At 44.3% G+C, this 22,144-nt stretch overlaps 1 protein-coding gene across 4 annotated transcripts in view; it reads right to left on the bottom strand.

Annotated features, from left to right (window-relative positions):
• LOC122565518 (CREB-regulated transcription coactivator 1-like) overlaps positions 1–22,144 on the bottom strand; it is a 158,355-nt gene that overhangs the window by 119,497 nt on the left and 16,714 nt on the right. For 3 of the 4 annotated variants that reach the window (XM_043721564.2, XM_043721565.2, XM_043721566.2), the window contains exons 2-4: positions 10,957–11,073; positions 8,159–8,296; positions 352–413 (exon numbers count right to left, since the gene is read on the bottom strand). In XM_043721564.2, coding sequence (XP_043577499.1) covers positions 352–413; positions 8,159–8,296; positions 10,957–11,073 — 317 coding nt within the window. The remainder of the gene's footprint in view (positions 1–351; positions 414–8,158; positions 8,297–10,956; positions 11,074–22,144) is intronic. The other variant, XM_087975865.1, reaches the window with a different exon arrangement.

Raw genomic sequence — 22,144 nt, 5'->3', positions numbered from 1 at the left:
GTAAAGTCAATAGTAAAATACATCTGATCTTTCTGCACACAGTTGCCAGTTTTTCCCTCTTATCACCCCTCTTGTCCCAATGGCTTTTCTCTGTCCCCTCTATCTCCTCCTACCTGTATTTGATGATCCACCTGCATTTGTTCCCCTGGAATAGGAGCCACTCTGCCACTTTTTCCCATTGTCCCTGGGAACAGCCTAACTACCCCCCATCTTTGCAGTTGGTGTTAAAGTCTAAATATAGCAAGGTATTAAACTCTTAGCTCAGATCACATGAACTTTTCATCATTATGACATCATTTGCAACAGATAGACTTGAGATTGGAAGTTTAATTTAGGAAAAGTGTCACTCACCTTCGCCAGCTGGTGTCAGCTGGGGGCGACAGATAGACCGAACCATATGGACAGCTGTCTGCGTGCTGTGGAGTCAAGGAAACTTCAGAGAACAGAACGAATTCTGCAACAAACTGTTCACTGCGCAGAAAATTAAACATTTTACACAGAGCTCCTCTCCTCTGGAGCAATACTTACTGCAATAATAACCCAATTAAAACCTTCCCTCACCAAGCAACCCTGTTTCAATCTCCTTAACATCACTCAACTCTGTCACTGCCTCCGTGCATCTGCTGCTCAAATCCTAATTCATGCCCTTGTTATCTCTGAAATCATGGAATAAGCAGCCCTGAAGACAGTCATTTGGCCCAGTGAGATTCTACACTCTTTCAAACAGCAAGCATGTTAGAACATTTCTCCCATTTTGTTCCCACATCCCTGGAATTATTTTTCTCCAAGGACCCTTTGAAGACGACTAATGAACCTGCTTCCATCTCCTGAGCCAGCACCACATGCCAAATCTGACTCGAGTTTGCAAACTTTGCTTTCTTCATGTCAGCTCTGATTCTTCTGCCAAAAACCTTGTCCCCTTCGACATTTTACTCTAAGGACTGTACTCCCAGCTTGTCCAGCCTATCCACCTTAACTGTAAGTTCTCATTTCTGGAACTATTTTAGAAATTCTTTTCAGTACCTTAACTTACTTCTTTAAGCATGGTGTTCAAAAATACGCACAACACTAACTGGGACTAAAGTGAGTTTTAGCTGAAAATGTGTTGCTTGGAAAGCGCAGCAGGTCAGGCAGCATCCAAGGAGCAGGAGCATCGACGTTTCGGGCATGAGCCTTTCTTCAGGAGCCCTTCTTCAGGAATCCATTCCTGAAGAAGGGCTCATGCCCGTAACGTCGATTCTCCTGCTCCTTGGATGCTGCCTGACCTGCTGCGCTTTTCCAGCAACACATTTTCAGCTCCGATCTCCAGCATCTGCAGTCCTCACTTTCTCCTAAAGTGAGTTTTATGCAGGCTTACTGCAAATTTCTGGCTTTCACACACCATCCCTCTAGTTATAAAGCCAAGGATCCTCTTTGCTTAATTAATTGCTTTTGTAATCTGTCTTATTTCCTTTACAGATTTCGCCACAAACATCAATTCTGTTTCTTCTGGCATCAGAAGAATCTTTATTTCTTAAAATCATTCACCACTCAGTTAATCTAAATTGGCTCCTAATCTGGCAACTCTGCAATTTTAAAATATTTATGTTCAAAAATCTATGGCCTTACCAGAGCTTATTTTTATGAGCGCAATCTATCCTACAACCCTCTGACATCAGGGCCATGAATGCGACTGCCTAGGGCATAGGCTCTGGAATTCTCTCCTGAAATCTCACCATCTCCTTTCTACTATCAAAATGTTTTTATAACCAGCTTTGTTAAATTAATTTTTCATTATCTCCCTCTCGCAATATCTTTTTGTGACTTGGTGTCAAAAGTTGTTTGGAATCCTCCTGTGAATACCTTGAGATACCACTTAATCACAAGTGGGTTTGCCATTTTGTATTTCGGTCAGTTCAATAGCTCAATAGAATGTACTTCACCTAATTTAGTCTATTCATTGTTCACAATACTGCATGAATCCATATAAGATTCTGTAAATCTGTTTTTTAGATTAGAATATGAACATTTGGCACAGACAGTCTCACACAGGGCACCTCACACCTTCAATGCATTATCTGGGATGACAACACCAATTGTTTAAGTTCACTCGAGAATGTAACTTTAAAAAAGTTCTGCAATTTACACATGAAAGAACTGAAACCAACATGTTTATTCCAAACGATAACGGACTTTACAAATAATTCAGGTCTTTTTCAACATATAATTTCAGTTACATCACATTGTAAATGTTGCTATGAATTCTGATTAGATTAGATTCCCTACAGTGTGGAAACAGGCCCTTCGGCCCAACAAGTCCACACCAACCCTCTGAAGAGCAGCTCACCCAGATCCATTCCCCTACATTTACCCCTGACTAATGCACCTAACGCTACGGGTAATTTAGCATGGCCAATTCACCTAACCTGCACATCTTTGGACTGTGGGAGGGGTGAATTGAACCCGGGTCCCTGGCACCGTGAAGCAGTAGTGCTACCCACTGAACCACTGTGCAGCTCACGGTGTCTTATGATCTTATACTCCACAACTATCTGATGAAGGAGCAGCGCCCTGAAAGCTAGTGCCTCCAAATAAACCTGTTGGACTATAACCTGGCATGGTGTGGTTTTTGACTTTGTACATCCTCTATATTAGGAAGATGAAAGGCAGAGTGGGTGAATACTTTGCGGCTTTCTACACTTGGCCGTTAAAAACAACCTGAACTTTTAGTTGCCTGTCACTTCAACATACCACTATGTACTCTGGCCAACATTTATGTATCAATAAAATAAAATAAGAACTGTGGATGGTGGAAATCTGAAACAAAAACAAAAATTGCTGGAAAAATTCAGAAGGTCTAGCTGCATCTGCAGAGATAAACCAGAGTGAACACGGAATCCAGTAACCCTTCTTCAGGACTTTTCCAAAGCTGGATCAGCAACACCTCATCTTTCGCTTGGGGACTTTACAGCTTTTAGGACTCCAATATTGACTTTAATGATTTTACAGCATGAACATCTCCTTCCATGTCTATTACCCACCCCTACATCTTAGAGTTTGCCAATGAAATGGGTTTCTTACATCCAACAGCCAATTCATTTTCACCTATTCAGGCATTATCACCAATCAAGATTCTTTTCTTCTAGGGCTCACCATTTTCATCCCTTTGTCCACCTCACTCACTGCCCCCACACATCCTCCAGCCCCCCACCGCGCCCCCCCCCATCACCCCACCCCAGCTTTTTCTGACTCCCTTTCCCCCAGCTGCTAAGTCCTTTGTCCCTCAATCCTTGTCATCAGCATAAATAGCACCTTTAACTAGATGCTATCAGCTCTGAAGGGTCACTGGACTTGAAATGTTAACTCTGCCTTCTTTCCACAGATGTTGTCAGATCTGCTCAGTTTCTACAGTTAATTCCTGTTTGCATGCTTTACAACAAAATAAACATGATTTTGTTCCCATTGTGGAGATGTGACTGCAGGGTGATCAAAACTAGGAACTATATATAAAAGGATATTGCACATTTAGAAGGGACAGGTAAAAAAGAAAGGAGGTAATGATAAGGAGGGATGGGATTAGTGGATTAGAGAAAGAGACTCAGATTGGAAAGAAGTGTACAGTCTGGGCAAGTCTAAGAAACAGCAAGGGGTAGGAAAATTTGGAAGTAGTTGTTTACAAATGCATCCAGGAGGGTTTCTTCAAACAATATGTAGATAGTCCAACTAGGTAAGGGATCATAGACTTTTTACAGGGGAATGAGCCTGGCTCAGAGATTGAAGTTTCAGTGGGGGAGCATTTTGGGACAGTGATCATAATTCCTTAAACTTTAAGATAATTACATATAAGGATAAGACTGGTCCTCAGGTGAAAGTGCTAAACTGGTGAAATTAGATTGGGGTAGATGTTTTGTGGGTAAATCCACATCTGACATATGAGAGTCTTCTAAAGGACATTGCTCAGAATTCAGAACCAGCAAGTTACTGTGAGGATAAAAGAAAAGGATAGTAAGATTCGGGAATCTTGGACAACAAGAGATATTGAGAAAGTTGAGTCAATGAGAAAGGTAGCACTCATAAGGTTCAGGAAACTGAAATCAAACAAGACTCTTGTGAAATATAAAGGCAACAGAAAATAACTTAAAATAAGAAAGTGGGAGGGCTAGAAAGGCCAATAATGTCCCGGCAAGTAGCATTAAGGAAAATCTCAAGGCATTTTATACATATATTAGGAGCAAGAGATAACTAGCGAAAGAGTAGGTCCATTCAAGGACAAAGGAGGGAATATATACATGGAGCCAGAGGAAGCTGGTGAGGTCCTTAATGAGTACTTTGCATCGGTATTCACAAAGGAGAAGTACATGAATGATGCTAAGGTTAGGGAGGGGTATGTTGCTATCCTGTGGCATGCTGATATTAAAGAGGAGGTAGCTTTGGGCCTGAATACATTTGAAAAATATTAAAGTAGATTAGGGGTCAGATGAGATCAATCCCAGAATAGTGAAGGAGCAAGGGAGGAGATTTCTGGGGCATTGACAGAGATCTTCGTCTCCTCTTTATCCTCAAGACTGGAGAATAGCTAGTGCTGATCGTTTGTGTAAGATATGCAACAGGGATAATCCAGGAAATTATAGGCCACACGTCAGTGGTAGGAAAATTATTGGGAAAGATTTTTAAGGACACTGTTTATTTGCATTTGGAAAAGAATGGATTTATTAGGGATAGTCAGCCTGGCTTTATGAGGGAAAGATCTTGTCTCTCAAATTTGATTTTCTTTTTTGAGAAAGTGATGAATATGATTAGGGGAGGGTAAGGCAGGGGAGGGTAAGGCAGGGGAGGGTAAGGCAGTGGATGTTGCCTACATGGACTTTACTAAAGCATGGGACAAGGTCTAGTAATAGGCTGGTCCAGAAGATTAAGTCACATGGGATCCATGCTAAGTTGGCAAACTGGATACGCAATTGACAAATATGAGGCAGAAGGTAGCTCTGGATGGATGCTTTTCTGACTGAAAGTCTATGACTAGTCGTGTTCCACAAGCATCAGTGCTGGTATATATATAAAAATGACTTAGATGAAAATGTAGGTGATCTGATTAGTAAGTCTGCAGATGACACAGAAATTGGTGAAGATATGGATAATGATGATTAACAAAATTACAGCAGGACATAAATCAGTTGGAAAGTTGGGGGGAGAAATGGCAGATGGAGTTTAATCTAGACAACTGTAAGGTGATGCATTTTGGGAGGTCAAATGCAAGAGGAAAGTATACAGTTAATTGCAGGACTCTGTACAGTATTGACATACAAATGGATCTTGGGGTGCAAGTCCATAGCTCCCTGAAAATGACAACACAAGTGAATAAGGTGATAAAGAAGGCACACAACATGCTTGCCTTCATTGGTCAGGGCGTTGAGGATAAAAGTTGGCAAATCATGTTGCAGCTAAGACTTTAGTTGGACAACATTTTTATTATTGTGTGCGGTTCTGGTCCCCACGCTATAGGAAAGATGAGGAGACTTTAGAGAGGCTGCAAAAGAGGTTTACCAGATGTTACCTGGATAAGAGCGCATTATAAGGAGAGACTGGACAAACTTGGATTGTTTTCACAAGAGTGTTAGAGGCTGACGGATAACCTGATAGAAGTATATAAAATTATGAGATGCGTGGCTATTGTGGATGTCGGAATCTTTTTCAAGTAAAATACCAGGGGGCATAGGTTTTAGTGGAAAGGGGACAAATTTAAGGGAGAGGTGCGAGGAAAGTTTTTTTTAAAACACAGATGGTGGCAAGTGCCTGGAATCCGCTGCCAGAAAGGTGGTAGAAGCAGATACGTTAGTAAAGTTTAAGAGGCATTTAGACAGACACGTGACAAGCTGGGAATATAGGGATGCAAACCACATGCAGCCAGATGGGGTTAGTTTAGAATGGCATTGTGACCCGCACAGACATGGTGGACCAAAGGGCCTGTTCCCATGCTGTATTGTTCTATGATCTAAACAGTAGTAGTTACATAGGTCATGGTATAAATCAGGAAATTAGAAGTGCTTATAGCAGAAGGGAATGCAATAATTATGGATAATTTCAATTTTGCTATGAATTGGAGAATTTTAAAGACAATTATTGCATTCCCTTCTGCTTTAAGCACTTCTAATTTCCTGATTTATACCATGACCTATGTAACTACTACTGTTTAGATCATAGAACAATACAGCATGGGAACAGGCCCTTTGGTCCACCATGTCTGTGCGGGTCACAATGCCATTCTAAACTAACCCCATCTGGCTGCATGTGGTTTGCATCCCTATATTCCCAGCTTGTCACGTGTCTGTCTAAATGCCTCTTAAACTTTACTACTGTGGGCAAAGAATTCCTGCAATGTATTCAGGCACTATTTTCAAGCAACCTGTTGACAAAACAAGTTTGGTATGGGTTACTCTAGATCTAGGTTAAATTAGATTACTTACAGTATGGAAACAGGCCCCTTGGCCCAACAAAACCACACCGACCCTCCGAAGAGCAACCCACCCAGACCCATTCCCCTACACTTACCCCTTCAACTAACACTATGGGCAATTTAGCATGGCCAATTCACCTAACCTGCACATTTTTTGGACTGTGGGAGGAATGCGGAGCACCCGGAGGAAACCCACGCAGACACGGGGAGAATGTGCAAACTCCACACAGACAGTTGCCTGAGGCGGGAAATGAACCCAGGTCTCTGTTGCTGTGAGGCAGCAGTGCTAACCACTGTGCCGCCCACACAGTAGAGCATCAGGAGAAAAGGCTAATTAATAAACTTGCTGTAAAAAAAAATCATTAGTGACCATAGCATTACACGATTTCCCAATGTTTGAAAATATGTGATCAATTTGAAACCAGGGTGTTGAATCTTAACAAGGACATTATGAAGTTATGAGAAGAAAGGTGGCTGCTGTTGGTTACAAAATTGCATTAATGGTTCAATATAGACAGATGACGTCAGGTACCAAAGAATTACTGCTTGGTTTTGAAAAAAAAACACAATTCCTTTAAGGGACAACACACAACAGGAATATTGACAGTATTGTTAGTAGCAGTACACAAGTAGTACTGAGAAATTAGTGGGACTGAAAGTTGACAGATCCACCAGAGGGTAAAAACAATGACTGCAGATGCTGGAAACCAGATTCTGGATCAGTGGTGCTCGAAGAGCACAGCAATTCAGGCAGCATCCGACGAGCAGCAAAATCGACGTTTCGGGCAAAAGCCCTTCATCAGGAATGATTCCTCCTGAATGCAGAAAAGATTTACAAGCACATTATCAGAACTGGAGGGTTTGAGTTATAAGGAGAGGCTGAAAAGACTGGGACTTTTCTCACTAGAGCATAGGAGATTGAGAGGTGACCCAAGAAAGGTTTATAAAATTATGAGGGACATAGGTAAGATTAATAGCAAAGGCCTTTTTCCCTAGAGGGCATAATTTTAAGATGACAGAAGACAGATTTAAAAGTACCTAATGGGCAACTTTTTCACACGAGGGTGGTTTGTATGTGAAATGAACTATCAGATGAAGTGCGGGACAGGTACAGTTACAACACTTAAAAGAAATCTGACAGGTAGGTAAATAGGAAAGGTTTAGGGATATGGGCCAAACTCAGGGAAATGGGACAAGTTTAGCTAGGAAAACTTGGGCAGCATGGATGAGTTGGACCGAAGAGTCTATTCCCATGCAGTATGACTATAATCATAAATATTATCAAACCAATGCTCATTAAATTTAAACACTGCGTTAATTTCATATGGGTAGCAACATTATATATTTAACAGAAAACAAGATTAATATTTTCTAAGAAAAACAATGCATATCAAGGTGTTACATATAGTAAAATACTTCCTAATTAGTGCGTAATAACTGAGCAAAAAGACCACTTGTGTTTCTTTGAGAGCAAAATGATGGCATGACAAAGCATAAGTACTTCTCATGAAAACATTCCCTGTTGCAAAACTGATTTCTCAATGATCCAGAGGCAAGGACAGCACCTATCAAAGAGATCTTCAGCACTAGACCCAAACATATCAAAGCAACATGATTTTACCTGGCAGTACTGGTGAGAGATCCTCACCAAAGGTCATTGCCCTCAATCCTTCATGTTCTGGATAATATTTCAGTGTCCACACCACATTGACAGAGGAAGGATATCTGGCGCCCGTGTTTGTCAATAGGAATGGCACGGCGGTGTGGTGATCCTAGTCGATTTCGATCCCTGTAGACCCGGTCAACCAAGCCATGATGCCTGGTTGATCTACTAGTGTCCAAGGTAGATGACTGGAACGGAGTCTGCAACATAAATGCAGGGGAGTCCTTCAGTATTCTGCACTATATCTAAATTTGAATTGCTTTTTAGTTTCCTCCTTATTTAAAGGACTAAGTGCAGGATTTAGATTTTTATAGATCATATATTTTGCCTGAAATTTGCCCCTTGGCAACTAGTTTTAGGCTTATCATGGAATTCATTGCCAAAGACTGGAGTTCGTTTAATCTAGTTAAAAGTTAACTATAAATGAGGAAAATTTTTACTTTAACCCAAAAGCTTACTACAGACTAATTAGATTCCTGCAGCACATCCTCAGTCAGTGTTGGGTTGTGTATGGTACACATTTAAGTCCATCAGGAGAGATAGACCGGTAGACCAATGCATCATGATTAGTGACAGGAATACTGACGTTTTCTCATTTCTTAACCAGCTTACATTGCAATCGATTGAACAAAAGCTACAAAGTTTTCAATGGCATGAGACAAACTCGTGGCAAAGTTTCTGTAAAAAGTAAGCAGATTGCCGGTATTTGGACATAGCATATAACTGGACTGAGACCCCCTGCCTGTTACATTGATGTCTGGTCAAGAGGGGAAATTGAAGAAGAAATTGAGAATCACTAAGATGTAATGAAGGATTTTAAATTTAAATCCAAGTCTTAATTGCAGGTAAGCTCACTGATATAAAACATTAACACTTTTTTTCTATGACGATCTTGCCTTGCCTGATGAGTGTTTCTCGCTGAGTGCACGTATTTCAAACTTTCAGCATCCATAGTAATTTGCTTGCATTGCAGTTGATCTCACTTATTTACATGTCAACTCTGCCAAATATATATTCAATATTAGCAGGACCATTTCTTGCTGTTCCTGGTCTTCAACAATATCTCTACTCAATAATATTAATGAGCTGACTGCTGCTGTATAGTCTTTCTTTCAGAGACAAGGCAGGTATCAATTCCCTACCTTGTGACTGAGAGATCAAATGTAAAAAAAAAAATCAATTCTTACAAGCACAAAAAGACAGCATAAACTTGAGGCATCCTCTGTTGAGAGTGCGATGATGATGCCCTGCAATGGTACTGACAGCTGAGCGGCCCAGGAAACAAGTGAAGAAATACAGGCAATTGACTAGGATAAAAAGCAAGCCGCTTACAATCTCTGTACAGAGAAATTCACTTAGTCCCTCACAACACTAACTTCAGTCATCTCATGTTTGTGGGTTACTGAATAGAAACACAAATTCTGTCTAAGAACTGAAACTTGGAAATGGGTGATTTTAGCAGGCACCAATGTGTTGGTCAGGATACAGAATTCATCAGCAATTATCAGTTCAGCCTGAGCAAAACAATATCTTGATGCATGAATAACCCTGTTCTACTACACCACCAAAACACAATCTCAGGAGTGACACCAAGCCTGTAGGTAGGAACACTGTTCTCAGTACCTGAGAATCCAAGACTCTCAACGTGATCTACAGCAACGCTCAACCAGACCTGATTTAATTTATCCAATAGGTAACAGTGCGGCAAATTAAACAATAGCATGTTGAGCAGGAGACAAAAAACAATATTGGGCAGAATCCGCGTTTCCCCCCCCCCCCCCAACCTGACCTCCCACCCCCCAAAAAATTGCATATTTCTTCATTTCTTCTTATTCTGCTGCTTTACCAGAGAGGAACCAGTGGGCGGCACGGTGGCACAGTGGTTAGCACTGTTACCTCACAGCGCCAGAGACCTGGGTTCAATTCCCGCCTCAGGCGACTGACTGTGTGGAGTTTGCACATTCTCCCCGTGTCTGCGTGGGTTTCCTCCGGGTGCTCCGGTTTCCTCCCACAGTCCAAAAATGTGCAGGTCAGGTGAATTGGCCATGCTAAATTGCCCGTAGTGTTAGGTGCAGGGGCAAATGTAGGGGAATGGGTCTGGGTGGGTTGCGCTTCGGCGAGTCGGTGTGGACTTGTTGGGCCGAAGGGCCTGTTTCCACACTGTAAGTAATCTAATCGAAACTTGGGAGACATGCACACAGCTAACAGCTGGCAGAGAATGAGCCAGCTTCTCAATACACTTGTATCCATTAAAATGTCCAGTGAACAGTTTGTTAATTCTTAATAAAATCATTTTTCTTATCACTAAGGATAGAACTTATCATAGACAATACATGATATGAGAAACGACATTCACGTTGGCAGTTCCTTACAAATGGTCAAACGGACAGCTCTGTAACTTGTTGATGCTCATGATCCACTTGGCCACAGAAGGGTACAAAGCTGAAAGTAATCCAGGATAGTGGCATCTGAAGCCTAACAACACCAACTCTCATTTTTCTGAGACACATTGTATCTGTCAGAGATCAGTAGGAATTATAAACAGGGTTATCCCAACCCTAACTCTTGTTTTAACACTAAGTGAATAAGATACTGTAGTCAATTCTCTAGTTAGCATTTATAACCATTAAATAGAAAGCACTAATCTTAATTGCATTATTTATTACATATTACATGTGAATTCTGATCACAGTCTAAGCTCAGATGATATGGTACAAGTAATCAGGACAACAATTTGTGAAGTATTCAGCTCTTTGTACTATCTCCTTCACAATATTAAGGGATCTGTTGCATGTTTACTTTAATCCTTGTTTCATCCTGTTTATAGCAATTTTCTTTTTTAACCTAGAGACAAACTCACCTGAAAAGGGAGGTCCAGAGTGGTGCTCCCAATCTGGTTGACGTTGGGAAGGGAGCCTCCATAGTACTGACCCCGACCCTGTCCCAACTGTAAATACTGAGATTTCTGCAACTGTAACTGAGAACAAAGAAAAACAGGCCTGTTACAAACAAACTGGAGTTGAGACACCTGCCACAGAACCTTCTGGAACCTCTCTAACAATACCAGGGCAATCGTCATCACATATCAATGCCTTCAGCAGCTGATGTCTCACACTAAAATTGGATAAAAAATTATCATTTTGAACAGCACAGAGACTAGGAAAGAAACTGGTCAAAAGCTTAAAATTATGGGGACAGATTATAGGGACTAGATTGAAATAGAAAATGTTGGAAATAATCAACTAGCACTGAGAAGAAAAACAGGGGTGAGTCTTCCAGCATGATGGTTTTTCATCACAACTAGGAGCACTAAGAGATCTACCAGTCTTTAACAGGAAAGATGTTGACAACTGAAAGCTCCATGTCTTTTGAGCTTACATGGAGTTTCACTGGAAAAGTTTAGGAAGCAGAGGAGAAAGAGATCAGAACAGGAATGAGGTAGACAATTAAAATGACAGGCAATTGGAAGCACAGGATCAGACTATGACATCCATCTTCCATGAAGCAGTCAGCCAATCTGTGTTTGGTTTCCCTAACATACAGACCACATTATTAGCAGTGAGTACAGCAGATCAAATTGAAAATACAACTAAATTAAGTTTCACATGGAAGGTATTTTGGGGATCCTGCAACAGCAAGAAAGGGACAAGGGAAGTAAGGAGCAGGCAGTGCATTGTCTGCATGGGGAAGTGCTGCATGAAGGAGAAGCGGGGTTGTGATGCTCAAGGCATGGACCAAGGCGTTAAGGAGCAAACAGTCCCCTTTAGCTGTTATCCTGCCCCCTCCCCCACCCCTAACCCATTCAGTGGAAGCAAAACGTTCAGACAGACAGTGTAGTTTTACCTCCTTGACCTTCATTCCAATCCCTGCAGGGAGAGAGAACGATCGCCCATGTGCACAGAGACATGAGTTCTCGGTCTTCTCTGGAACAGTAGTTTCTTAATGAATTATTGAGTCATTTTACAGGGAGGAGCATCCAGATATGGCAGCATACATATTGATTGGGTGACCATTACAATCAGCGAGTGTCAATAGTAAAGATTAAGTCATCTGCCGTTACACAATGAATAACCAGCTTCACATAATGAATAATTTTCACCTTGTTAAACTAACCTCACATACTGAATGCTTCCAATATTGTTAAATGGCTCTACATAATAAATGCTTTTCCACCGTGTTAACCCATTACCCTTGCCTCCATACCCATTAACTGTAAGTTCTTATCTGATCTGAGTCATGCTCAACTGAACCTCTTGTTTCACAAAACTCAGAACTTAACTCTTTCCCTGCCTGCTTATACCCTATACACATTCTCATTCCCTTCTTTTATCATTTCATGATAACCAATGGCACTACCAGCTTTCATGAGACTGACAGCCAGTATTTAAGCAAGTTATTGACACACTGCATATAATAATTATAACAAAAAAAACTAATCCGTTACAGTAAACAGAATTTGAAGAATTCTCTCGTGGAAGTAAAATCATCAGTAAAGTTCTTAAATCCATGGTCCTCAGTGACCACTCCATCCCCTCCAAGTCGAGTGGAAGTGAGCCAGTTCTCCAAAATCTCCTTCAGTCAAGTCCAACTGAAAACAAAACCCAGTCTGTCCTTGCACGTCACTCCACGGAGAAATCTGAAATCTTCGATAAGGGCAGTTAAGTGCTTCTCAAAACTGATGAGACTTCCAGCCTTCTGGAGATGCTTCAGATGGAGGCTACCAGCACATCTGAGTGTGCAGTACAGTAGCTGCAGCAGCAGGCTAGATGTATGCAGCATTCTTTGCTACTTCTGCTCCCATTCTGCTGTTAAATTGGCTGTTGCGATGGTAGCTGAAAAATGTGTTGCTGGAAAAGCGCAGCAGGTCAGGCAGCATCCAAGGAGGAGAATCGACGTTTCGGGCATAAGCTCTTCTTCTTCAGGAATGTGCCAAGCAGGCTAGGATAAAAAGTAGGGAGGAGGGGCATTGGAAATGCGATAGGTGGAAGGAGGTTAAGGTGAGGGTGATAGGCCAGAGAGGGGGTGGGGCGGAGAGGTTGGGAAGATGATTGCAGGTCAAGAAGGCAGTGCTGAGTCCGAGGGTTGGGATGAGATAAGGTGGGGGGAGGGGAAATGAGGAAGCTGGAGAGATCTGCATTCATCTCTTGTGTTTGGAGGGTTCCTAGGCGGAAGATGAGGCGCTCTTCCTCCAGGCGTCGTGTTGCCATGGTCTGGCGATGGAGGAGGCCAAGGACCTGCATGTCCTTGGCGGAGTGGGAGGGGGAGTTAAAGTGTTCATCCACGGGGCGGTTGGATTGGTTGGTGCGGGTATCCCAGAGGTGTTCTCTGAAACGTTCCGCAAGTAGGCGGCCTGTCTCCCCAATGTAGAGGAGGCCACATCGGGTGCAGCGGATGCAGTAAATGATGCGTGTGGAGGTGCAGGTGAATTTGTGACAGATATGGAAGGATCCCTTGGGGCCTTGGAGAGAAGCGAGGGGGGGAAGTGTGGGCGCAAGTTTTGCATTTCTTGTGGTTGCAGGGGCAGGTGCCAGGAGTGGAGGTTGGGTTGGTGGGGGGGTGTGGATCTGACAAGGGAGTCGTGGAGGGAGTGGTCTTTCCGGAACGTTGATGGGGAGGGGAGGGAAATATATCCTTGGTGGTGGGGTCTGTTTGGAGGTGGCGGAAATGACGAAGGATGATATGATGTATCTGGAGGTTGGTGGGGTAGTAGGTGAGGACCAGTGGGGTTCTGTCCTTGTGGTGATTGGAGGGGCGGGGTTCAAGGGCGGAGGAGCGGGAAGTGGACGAGATGCAGTGGAGAATATCGTCAACCACGTCTGAGGGGAAATTGCGGTCTTTGAAGGAGGCGGCCATCTGGGTTGTTCGGTATTGGAATTGGTCCTCCTGGGAGCAGATACGGTGGAGGCGAAGGAATTGGGAATATGGGATGGCGTTTTTACAGGGGGCAGGGTGGGAGAAGGTGTAATCTAGGTAGCTGTGGGAGTCAGTCGGTTTATAGTAAATGTCCGTGTTGAGTCGGTCGCCCGAGATAGAAGTGGAGAGGTCTAGGAAGGGGAGGGAGGAGTCTGAGACGGTCCAGGTAAATTTGAGGTCGGGGTGGAAGGTGTTAGTAAAGTCGATGAACTGTTCAACCTCCTCGTGGGAGCACGAGGTAGCGCTGATACAGTCATTGATTTAGCGGAGGAAAAGGTGGGGGGTGGTGCCAGTGTACCTGTGGGAGATGGACTGTTCCACATATCCAACGAAGAGGCAGGCATAGCTGGGGCCCATGCGGGTGCCCATGGCTACTCCTTTGGTTTGGAGGAAGTGGGAGGATTGGAAAGAGAAGTTGTTCAGAGTGAGGACCAGTTCAGTCAGTCGAAGGAGGGTGTCAGTGGAAGGGTACTGGTTGGGTCAGCGGGAAAGGAAGAAGTGGAGGGCTTTAAGGCCTTCGTGATGGGGGATGGAGGTGTATAGGGACTGGATGTCCATGGTGAAGATAAGGCATTGGGGGCCAGGGAAGCAAAAATCATGGAGGAGGTGGAGGGCGTGGGTGGTGTCCCGAACGTAGGTGGGGAGTTCTTGGACTAAGGGGGACAGGACCGTGTCGAGGTAGGTAGAGATGAGTTCGGTGGGGCAGGAGCAGGCTGAGACAATGGATGGGCCGGGGCAGTCAGGTTTGTGGATTTTGGGCAGGAGGTAGAAACGGGCGGTGCAGGGTTGTGGGACTATGAGGTTGGAGGAATTGGATGGGAGATCCCCTGAGGTGATGAGGTTATGGATGATCTGGAAGATGGTGGTTTGGTGGTGGGAGGTGGGGTCATGGTCAAGGGGGAAGTAAGAGGAGGTGTCCGCGAGCTGGCGATTACCCTCAGCAATGTAAAGATCGGTGTGCCAAACTACCACCGCACCTCCCTTGTCTGCCGGTTTGATAGTGAGGTTGGGGTTGGAGCGGAGGGCTGCACGTTGAGAGGGTGAGAGGATGGAGTGGGTAAGAGGGATGGACAGGTTAATATCGCGGCGGCAGTTGGCTATGAAGAGATCGAGGGCGGGTAAGAGGCCAGCACGGGGTGTCCAGGTGGATGGGGTGTGTTGGAGGCAGGAGAAGGGGTAGTCAGAGGGTGGGCGAGAATCCTGGTTGAAGAAGTAGGCGCAGAGGTGAAAGCGGGGTAAGAATTGTTCGATGTCTCGCCGTGTGTTGAACTCGTTAATCCGGGAGCGTAGGGGGAAGGTGAGGCCTCTGCTGAGGACTGATCTTTCATCCTCAGAGAGCGGAGGTCTGGAGGGATGGTGAAAATATGGCAGGGCTGGGAATTAGGAGTTGGGCGCGGGGGCAGAGATCGGCACAGAGACACATGCGGCGTGGTCGTTGAGATGGTAGTTTGATCAGTGAACCATCAAATCACTTAAATGATCGAATGACAAGATAAAGCTCACGTGTTTTAATGTCCATCGGAAGACCACTGACAAGAAGCGTACCGAACCTCAAAGATCAGCAAGGCGGCCTTTGTGTGGAGCCACAGGAAAGGGGTGAAGTACTAAATGAATATTTTGCATCAGTATTTACTGTGGAAAAGGATATGGAAGACATAGACTATCGGGAAATAGATAGTGACATCTTGCAAAATGTCCAGACTACAGAGGAGGAAGTGCTGGACGTCTTGAAACGGTTAAAGGTGGATAAATCCCCAGGACCTGATGAGGTATACCCGAGAAGTCTGTGGGAAGCTAGAGAAGTGATTGCTGGGCCTCTTGCTGATAGTCACAGGTGAGGAGCTGGAAGACTGGAGGTTGGCAAACGTGGTGCCACTGTTTAAGAAGGGTGGTAAAGACGAGCCAGGGAACTATAGACCAGTGAGCCTGACTTCGGTGGTGGGCAAGTTGTTGGAGGGAATCCTGAGGGACAGGATGTACATGTATTTAGAAAGGCAAAGACTGATTCGGGATAGTCAACATGGCTTTGTGCGTGGGAAATCATGTCTCACAAACTTGATTGAGTTTTCTGAAGAAGTAACAAAGGAGATTGATGAGGGCAGAGTGGTAAATGTGATCGATATGGACTTCAGTAAGGCGTTCGACAAGGTTCCCCATGGGAGGCTGATTAGCAAGGTTATAGGGAGAACGAGCCATTTGCATACAGAACTGGCTGAAAGGTAGAAGACAGAGGGTGGTGGTGGAGGGTTGTTTCTCAGACTGGAGGTCTGTGACCAGTGGACTGCCACAAGGATCGGTGCTGGGGCCTCTACTTTTTGTCATTTACATAAATGATTTGGATGCGAGCATAAGAGGCACAGTTTGCAGATGACACCAAAATTGGAAGTGGAGTGGACAGCGAAGAGGGTTACCTCAGTTTACAATAGGATCTGGAACAGATGGGCCAATGGACTGAGAAGTGGCAGATGGAGTTTAATTCAGATAAATGCGAGGTGCTGCATTTTGGGAAAGCAAATCTTAGCAGAACTTATACACTTAATGGTAAGGTCCTAGGGAGTGTTGCTGAACAAAGCGACCTTGGAGTGCAGGCTCATAGCTCCTTGAAAGTGGAGTCACAGGTAGATAGGATAATGAAAGCGGCGTTTGGTATGCTTTCCTTTATTGGTCAGAGTGTGGAGTACAGGATTTGGGAGGTCATATTGCGGCTGTACAGGACATTGTTAGGCCACTGTTGGAATATTGCATGCAATTCTGGTCTCCTTCCTATCAGAAAGATGTTGTGAAACTTGAAAGGGTTCAGAAAAGATTTACAAGGATGTTGCCAGGGTTGGAGGATCTGAGAACAGGGACATGGATAGGACAAATAGACAAAGTCTTTTCCCTGGGGTCAGGGAGTCCAAAACTAGAGGGCATAGGTTTAGGGTGAGAGGGCATTTAAGCTCAAACTGTTAAGTAGCAAGAAACATTCACACTACTCTGGTGCCAACTATTTCCAACAAGAAAGAATCTAACCATCATTGCGCTTTGACATTCAACATAATTACCATCACTTAATGGCCTACTGTCAATATCCTGGGGTGTATTATGGACTAGAAACAGAACTGGACCAGCCATATAAATACTGTGGCCAGAAGTGAAGGTCAGAAGCTAAGAATTCTACAGCAAGTAATTCATCTCAAGATTACCCAAAGTCTATCTATTACCTTCAAGACAAAAAAATCAGGAATGTAATCGAATACTATCTTGCCTGGATGGATACAAGTCCAACAACATCCAACATAAACTTGACTACTTAAGAAGGGGAGGTTATTGCCTACTGGTATTATCATTAGACTGTTAATCCACAGATGCAGCTAATGTTCAAACCCTGCCTTGGCAGCTGGCGTAATGCAAATTCAATTTTAGAAAATCTGGCATTAAGAGTCTGATGATGACCAAGACTCCATTGTCAATTGTCAGAAAAAAACATCAGGCTCACAAATGTTCTTTAGGCCATCCCTTTCCTGGTCTGGCCGACATGTGCCTCCCGACCCACAGCAATGTAGTTCGCTCTTAACTCCGCTGTAGACAATTAGGGATTGCAATAAATGCTAGCCTAGCTAGCGAGGCCCTCATCCCATTAATGAAATAAAAAACTTAAATGCCACTCCATCCATGGCCTGCACAGAGTGACAGCAGTTACACCATCTTGAAGATGCAGGATTTGCAAAGTCCGCAGCAACATTCCAAGGCTTGTCTGACAGCTCTTCCAATTGTAAACTGCATTCCTGAAGAAGGGCTTATGCCCGAAACGTCGATTCTCCTGCTCCTTGGATGCTACCTGACCTGCTGCGCTTTTCCAGCAACACATTTTTCAGCAATTGTAAACTGCACCAACGAAAAGGCCAAGGGCATTAGATGCATCACCTGCAAATTTGCCTTTAAGCCACTCACCATCCGGACTAGAAAATATATTGCTGTTCCTTCACTGGGTGAAATCCTGGAAGTCGCTCCCTTCCAGCATTTAGGGAAGTCATTAAGTGCTGGGTTTGCAAGTGATACTTACAGCCAAAAACCAAATAAAAATGAAAACATTAGGCAGCTTAATTTCAGCACAGGCAAGTATGGCTCACCCATTTTGGACAAAACTCAAACTACTTAATTTCTTAAAAGCTCTGCAGTGAAGGTCCAAATAGATTCAAAGATGTCTGACACAGCTCATTAAAATGTAACATAGAACATAGAACAATACAGCACAGAACAGGCCCTTCGGCCCACGATGTTGTGCCGAACATTTGTCCTAGCTTAAGCACCTATCCATGTACCTATCCAATTGTCACTTAAAGGTCACCAATGATTCTGACTCTGCCACTCCCACAGACAGCGCATTCCATGCCCCCACCACTCTCTGGGTAAAGAACCTACCCCTGACATCCCCCCTATACCTTCCACCCTTCACCTTAAATTTATGTCCCCTTGTAACACTCTGTTGTACCCGGGGAAAAAGTCTCTGACTGTCTACTCTGTCTATTCCCCTGATCATCTTATAAACCTCTATCAAGTCACCCCTCATCCTTCGCCATTCCAATGAGAAAAGGCCTAGCACACTCAGCCTATCCTCGCACGACCTATTCTCCATTCCAGGCAACATCCTGGTAAATCTCCACTGCAGGAGAAAGTGAGGTCTGCAGATGCTGGAGATCAGAGCTGAAAATGTGTTGCTGGAACAGCGCAGCAGGTCAGGCAGCATCCAGGGAACAGGAGAATCGACGTTTCGGGCATAAGCCCTTCTTCAGGAATGAGGAAAGTGTGTCCAGCAGACTAAGATAAAAGGTAGGGAGGAGGGACTTGGGGGAGGGACGTTGGAAATGCGATAGGTGGAAAGAGGTCAAGGTGAGGGTGATAGGTTAGACTGGGGTGGGGGCGGAGAGGTCAGGAAGAAGATTGCAGGTTAGGAAGGCGGTGCTGTTCAGAATGTGGCTGAAGAGCTTCTGTGCAGAGGAGATGACTTGGGATGTGCAGTGAGAGAGGGACTCACTGAAATCTTTGTAGAGGGAGGAAGAGAGCTTCTTCAACAAAACTCAAGAAGCTTGACAACGTCCAGGACAAAGGAAGCCACTTCACTAGCACCATATCCACAAAACATTCAGTCACTCCACACTGTGCAGGAGTGTGTGCTATCTAAAAGGTGCATTGCAGATTTTCACCAAAGATCTTTGAACAATACCCTCAATCATGACCACTTCCCATCTGGAAGAACAAAGACAGCAGATGCAGGGGAGCACCAGCTACAAGCTCCCCTCCAGCCACTCACCATTCTGACTTGGAAATATATCACTATTGCTTCAATGTCACTGGGTCAAAATCCTGGAATTTGTTTCCTAACAGCTTGTGTTTCAACGTACAACAGTACATAGACTGCAGTTGTTTAAGAAAGTGGTGAGCAGGACAGGCAATAAATGTTGGCCCATCCACCCATGTACCATGAGTGAATTAAAAAACAATGTGGGGTTATGCAGGACTTTGGTGCAGAGGCCACAGATGCTTGTGATGTCCAATAACGATTTGAACTTAAATGTAGGGAGTATGATTGAGAAGTGTACAAAACACTTGGAAATTAGTATGATAGTAAACAGTGAAGGGGATAACTGTAATCTGCAAGACCATATAAGTAGACTGGTCAGGTGGGCAGAGCATTGCCAAATAGAACTCAATACAGTAAAATGAGAGGTAATACACAATAAAAAGGAGAGCTAACATGGCAGGGGATTACACCATAAATGATAAAACCCAGAAAGTACTAAAATCAGTGGTATCATAGAATCCCTGCAGTGCGGAAAAAGGTCATTTGGTCCATTGAGACCACACTGGCCTCTGAAGAGCATCTCAACCAGGTACACTTCCCCTTGCTATCCCTGTAACCCTGCATCTCCCATGGTTGCCCCACCGAGCCAACACATCCCTGAATACTATGGGCAATTTAGCATGGCAAATCTATCAAATCTGCACATCTTTGGACTATAGAAGGAAATCAGAGCATCTGGAAAAAACACACTCAAACATGGAGAGAACGTACAACCAGGTTCTGAGGAAGGGTCACTCGACCCGAAATGTTAACTCTGATTTCTCTCCACAGATGCTGCTGGATCTGCTAAGCATTTCCAGAAATTTCTATTTTCGTTTTGGATTTGCAGCATCTGCAGTTCTTTCAATTTTTACTTATTCATTTCTATCTGGCACAAAAGTAAAACAGGAAAGATAGCCAAACATGGCTTACAAAGGATTTTAGAATGAGTATTAGATCCAAGGAAGAGGCATATAAATTGGCCCCAAAAAAGAGACCTGAGGAGTGGGAACAGATTGAAGTTCAGCAAAGGAGGACAGAAAGATTAATTAAGAAAGGGAATATACAATATGAGAGTAAGCTTGCAGGGAACATGGCAAATTTTCATAGGTATGTGAAGAGAAAAAGGATTGGTAAAGCCAAATGTAATACTCTTACAGTCAGAAACAGAGAAATTTATAATGGAGAACAAAGAAACGACTGACCAACTAAATATACACTTTGATTTTGTGTTCACAAAGGAGGTGTGAAGTAACAGGCCAGAAAGACAATTAGAAAGCGCTGGAGAAGCTCAGCAGGTCTGGCAGCATCTGTATAAAAGATGCGGAATTAACATTTTGAGCCCAGTGACCCTTCACTAGAAGCCATTCTGTTGAAGGATCACTGCACTCAAAACATTAATATTTTTCTCTCTCTCTCTCTCACTCTACAGATGCCGAGGAGGTGCCAGTGTTCGACTAGGGTGGACAAAATCAAAAATCACAAGACATCGGGTTATAGCTCAACAGGTTTATTTGAAAACTTGTGGTTATTTGAAAACTTGTGGCTGCCAGACCTGCTGGGTTTCTCCAACGTTTTGTTTGTGTTTTAGATTTCCAGCACCGAGAGTTTTCCATTTCAATAACATACCAGAAATGTTAGGAACACAGGGTTTAGTGAGGGGGGGATACTCAAGAAAATCAGTATAAGTTGTTAAATGGTGCTGGAGAAACCAATGGGACTGAAGGCTGAAAATTCCCAGGCTCTGATAATCTACATTCTAGATTAGAGTGGTGCTGGAAACGTACAGCAGTTCAGGCAGCATCCAAGGAGCAGGAAATTCGACGTTTCGGGCAAAAGCCCTTCATCAGGAATAGAGGCAGGGTTTAGAGATAAATGAGAGGAGGGTGCGGAGAAAGTAGCATAGAGTACAATGGGTGAATGAGGGTGGGGATGAAGGTTTAGATCAGAGAGGAGGGTGGAGTGGATAGGTGGAAAGGAAGATAGGCAGGTGGGACAGTGCTGAGCTGGAAGTTTGAAGCTGGGGTGAGGTGGGGGAAGGGGAAATGAGGAAACTGTTGAAGTCCACATTGATGCCCTGGGGTTGAAGTGTTCTGAGGCGGAAGATGAGGAGTTCTTCCTCCAGGCGTCGGGTGGTGAGGGAGCGGCGAAGAAGGCCAAGGACCTCCATGTCCTCAGTTGAGTGGGAGAGGGGAGTTGAAATGTTGAGCCACAGGGCGGTGTGGTTGATTGGTGCGGGTATCCCAGAGATGCTCCCTAAAGTGCTCTGCTAGGAGGTGTCCAGTCTCCCCAATGTAGAGGAGACCGCATCGGGACACAATAAATGATATTGGTGGATGTGCAGGTGAAACTTTGATGGATATGGAAAGCTCCTTTGAGGCCTTGGATGGAGGTGAGGGAGGTGGTGTGGGTGCAGGTTTTGCTATTCCTGCAGTGGCAGGGGAAGGTGCCAGGATGGGAGGGTGGGTTGTAGGGGGGGCATGGACCTGACCAGGTAGTCACGGAGGGAATGGTCTTTGCAGAAGGCGGAACGGGGTAGAGAGGGAAATATATCCCTGGTGGTGGGGTCCGTTTGGAGGTTGGTAGGGTGGAAGGTGAGCAGCAGGGGGGTTCTGTCCTTGTTACGGTTGGAGGGGTGGGGACTGAGGGCAGAGGTGCGGAATGTGGACGAGATGTATTGGAGGGCATCTTTGACCACGTGGGAAGGGAAATTGTGGTCTCTAAGGAAGGAGGCCATCTGGTGTGTTCTATGGTAGAACTGGTCCTCCTGGGAGCAGATACCGCGGAGGCAGAGGAATTGGGAATATGGGAT

Source organism: Chiloscyllium plagiosum, unplaced genomic scaffold (genome assembly GCF_037043375.1).
Source record: "Chiloscyllium plagiosum isolate Xiang-an unplaced genomic scaffold, Cpla_swu_hap1 HiC_scaffold_28, whole genome shotgun sequence".
In the NCBI taxonomy this organism is placed as follows: Eukaryota; Metazoa; Chordata; class Chondrichthyes; order Orectolobiformes; family Hemiscylliidae; genus Chiloscyllium; species Chiloscyllium plagiosum.
This window is presented reverse-complemented; position numbering and strand designations above follow the sequence as displayed.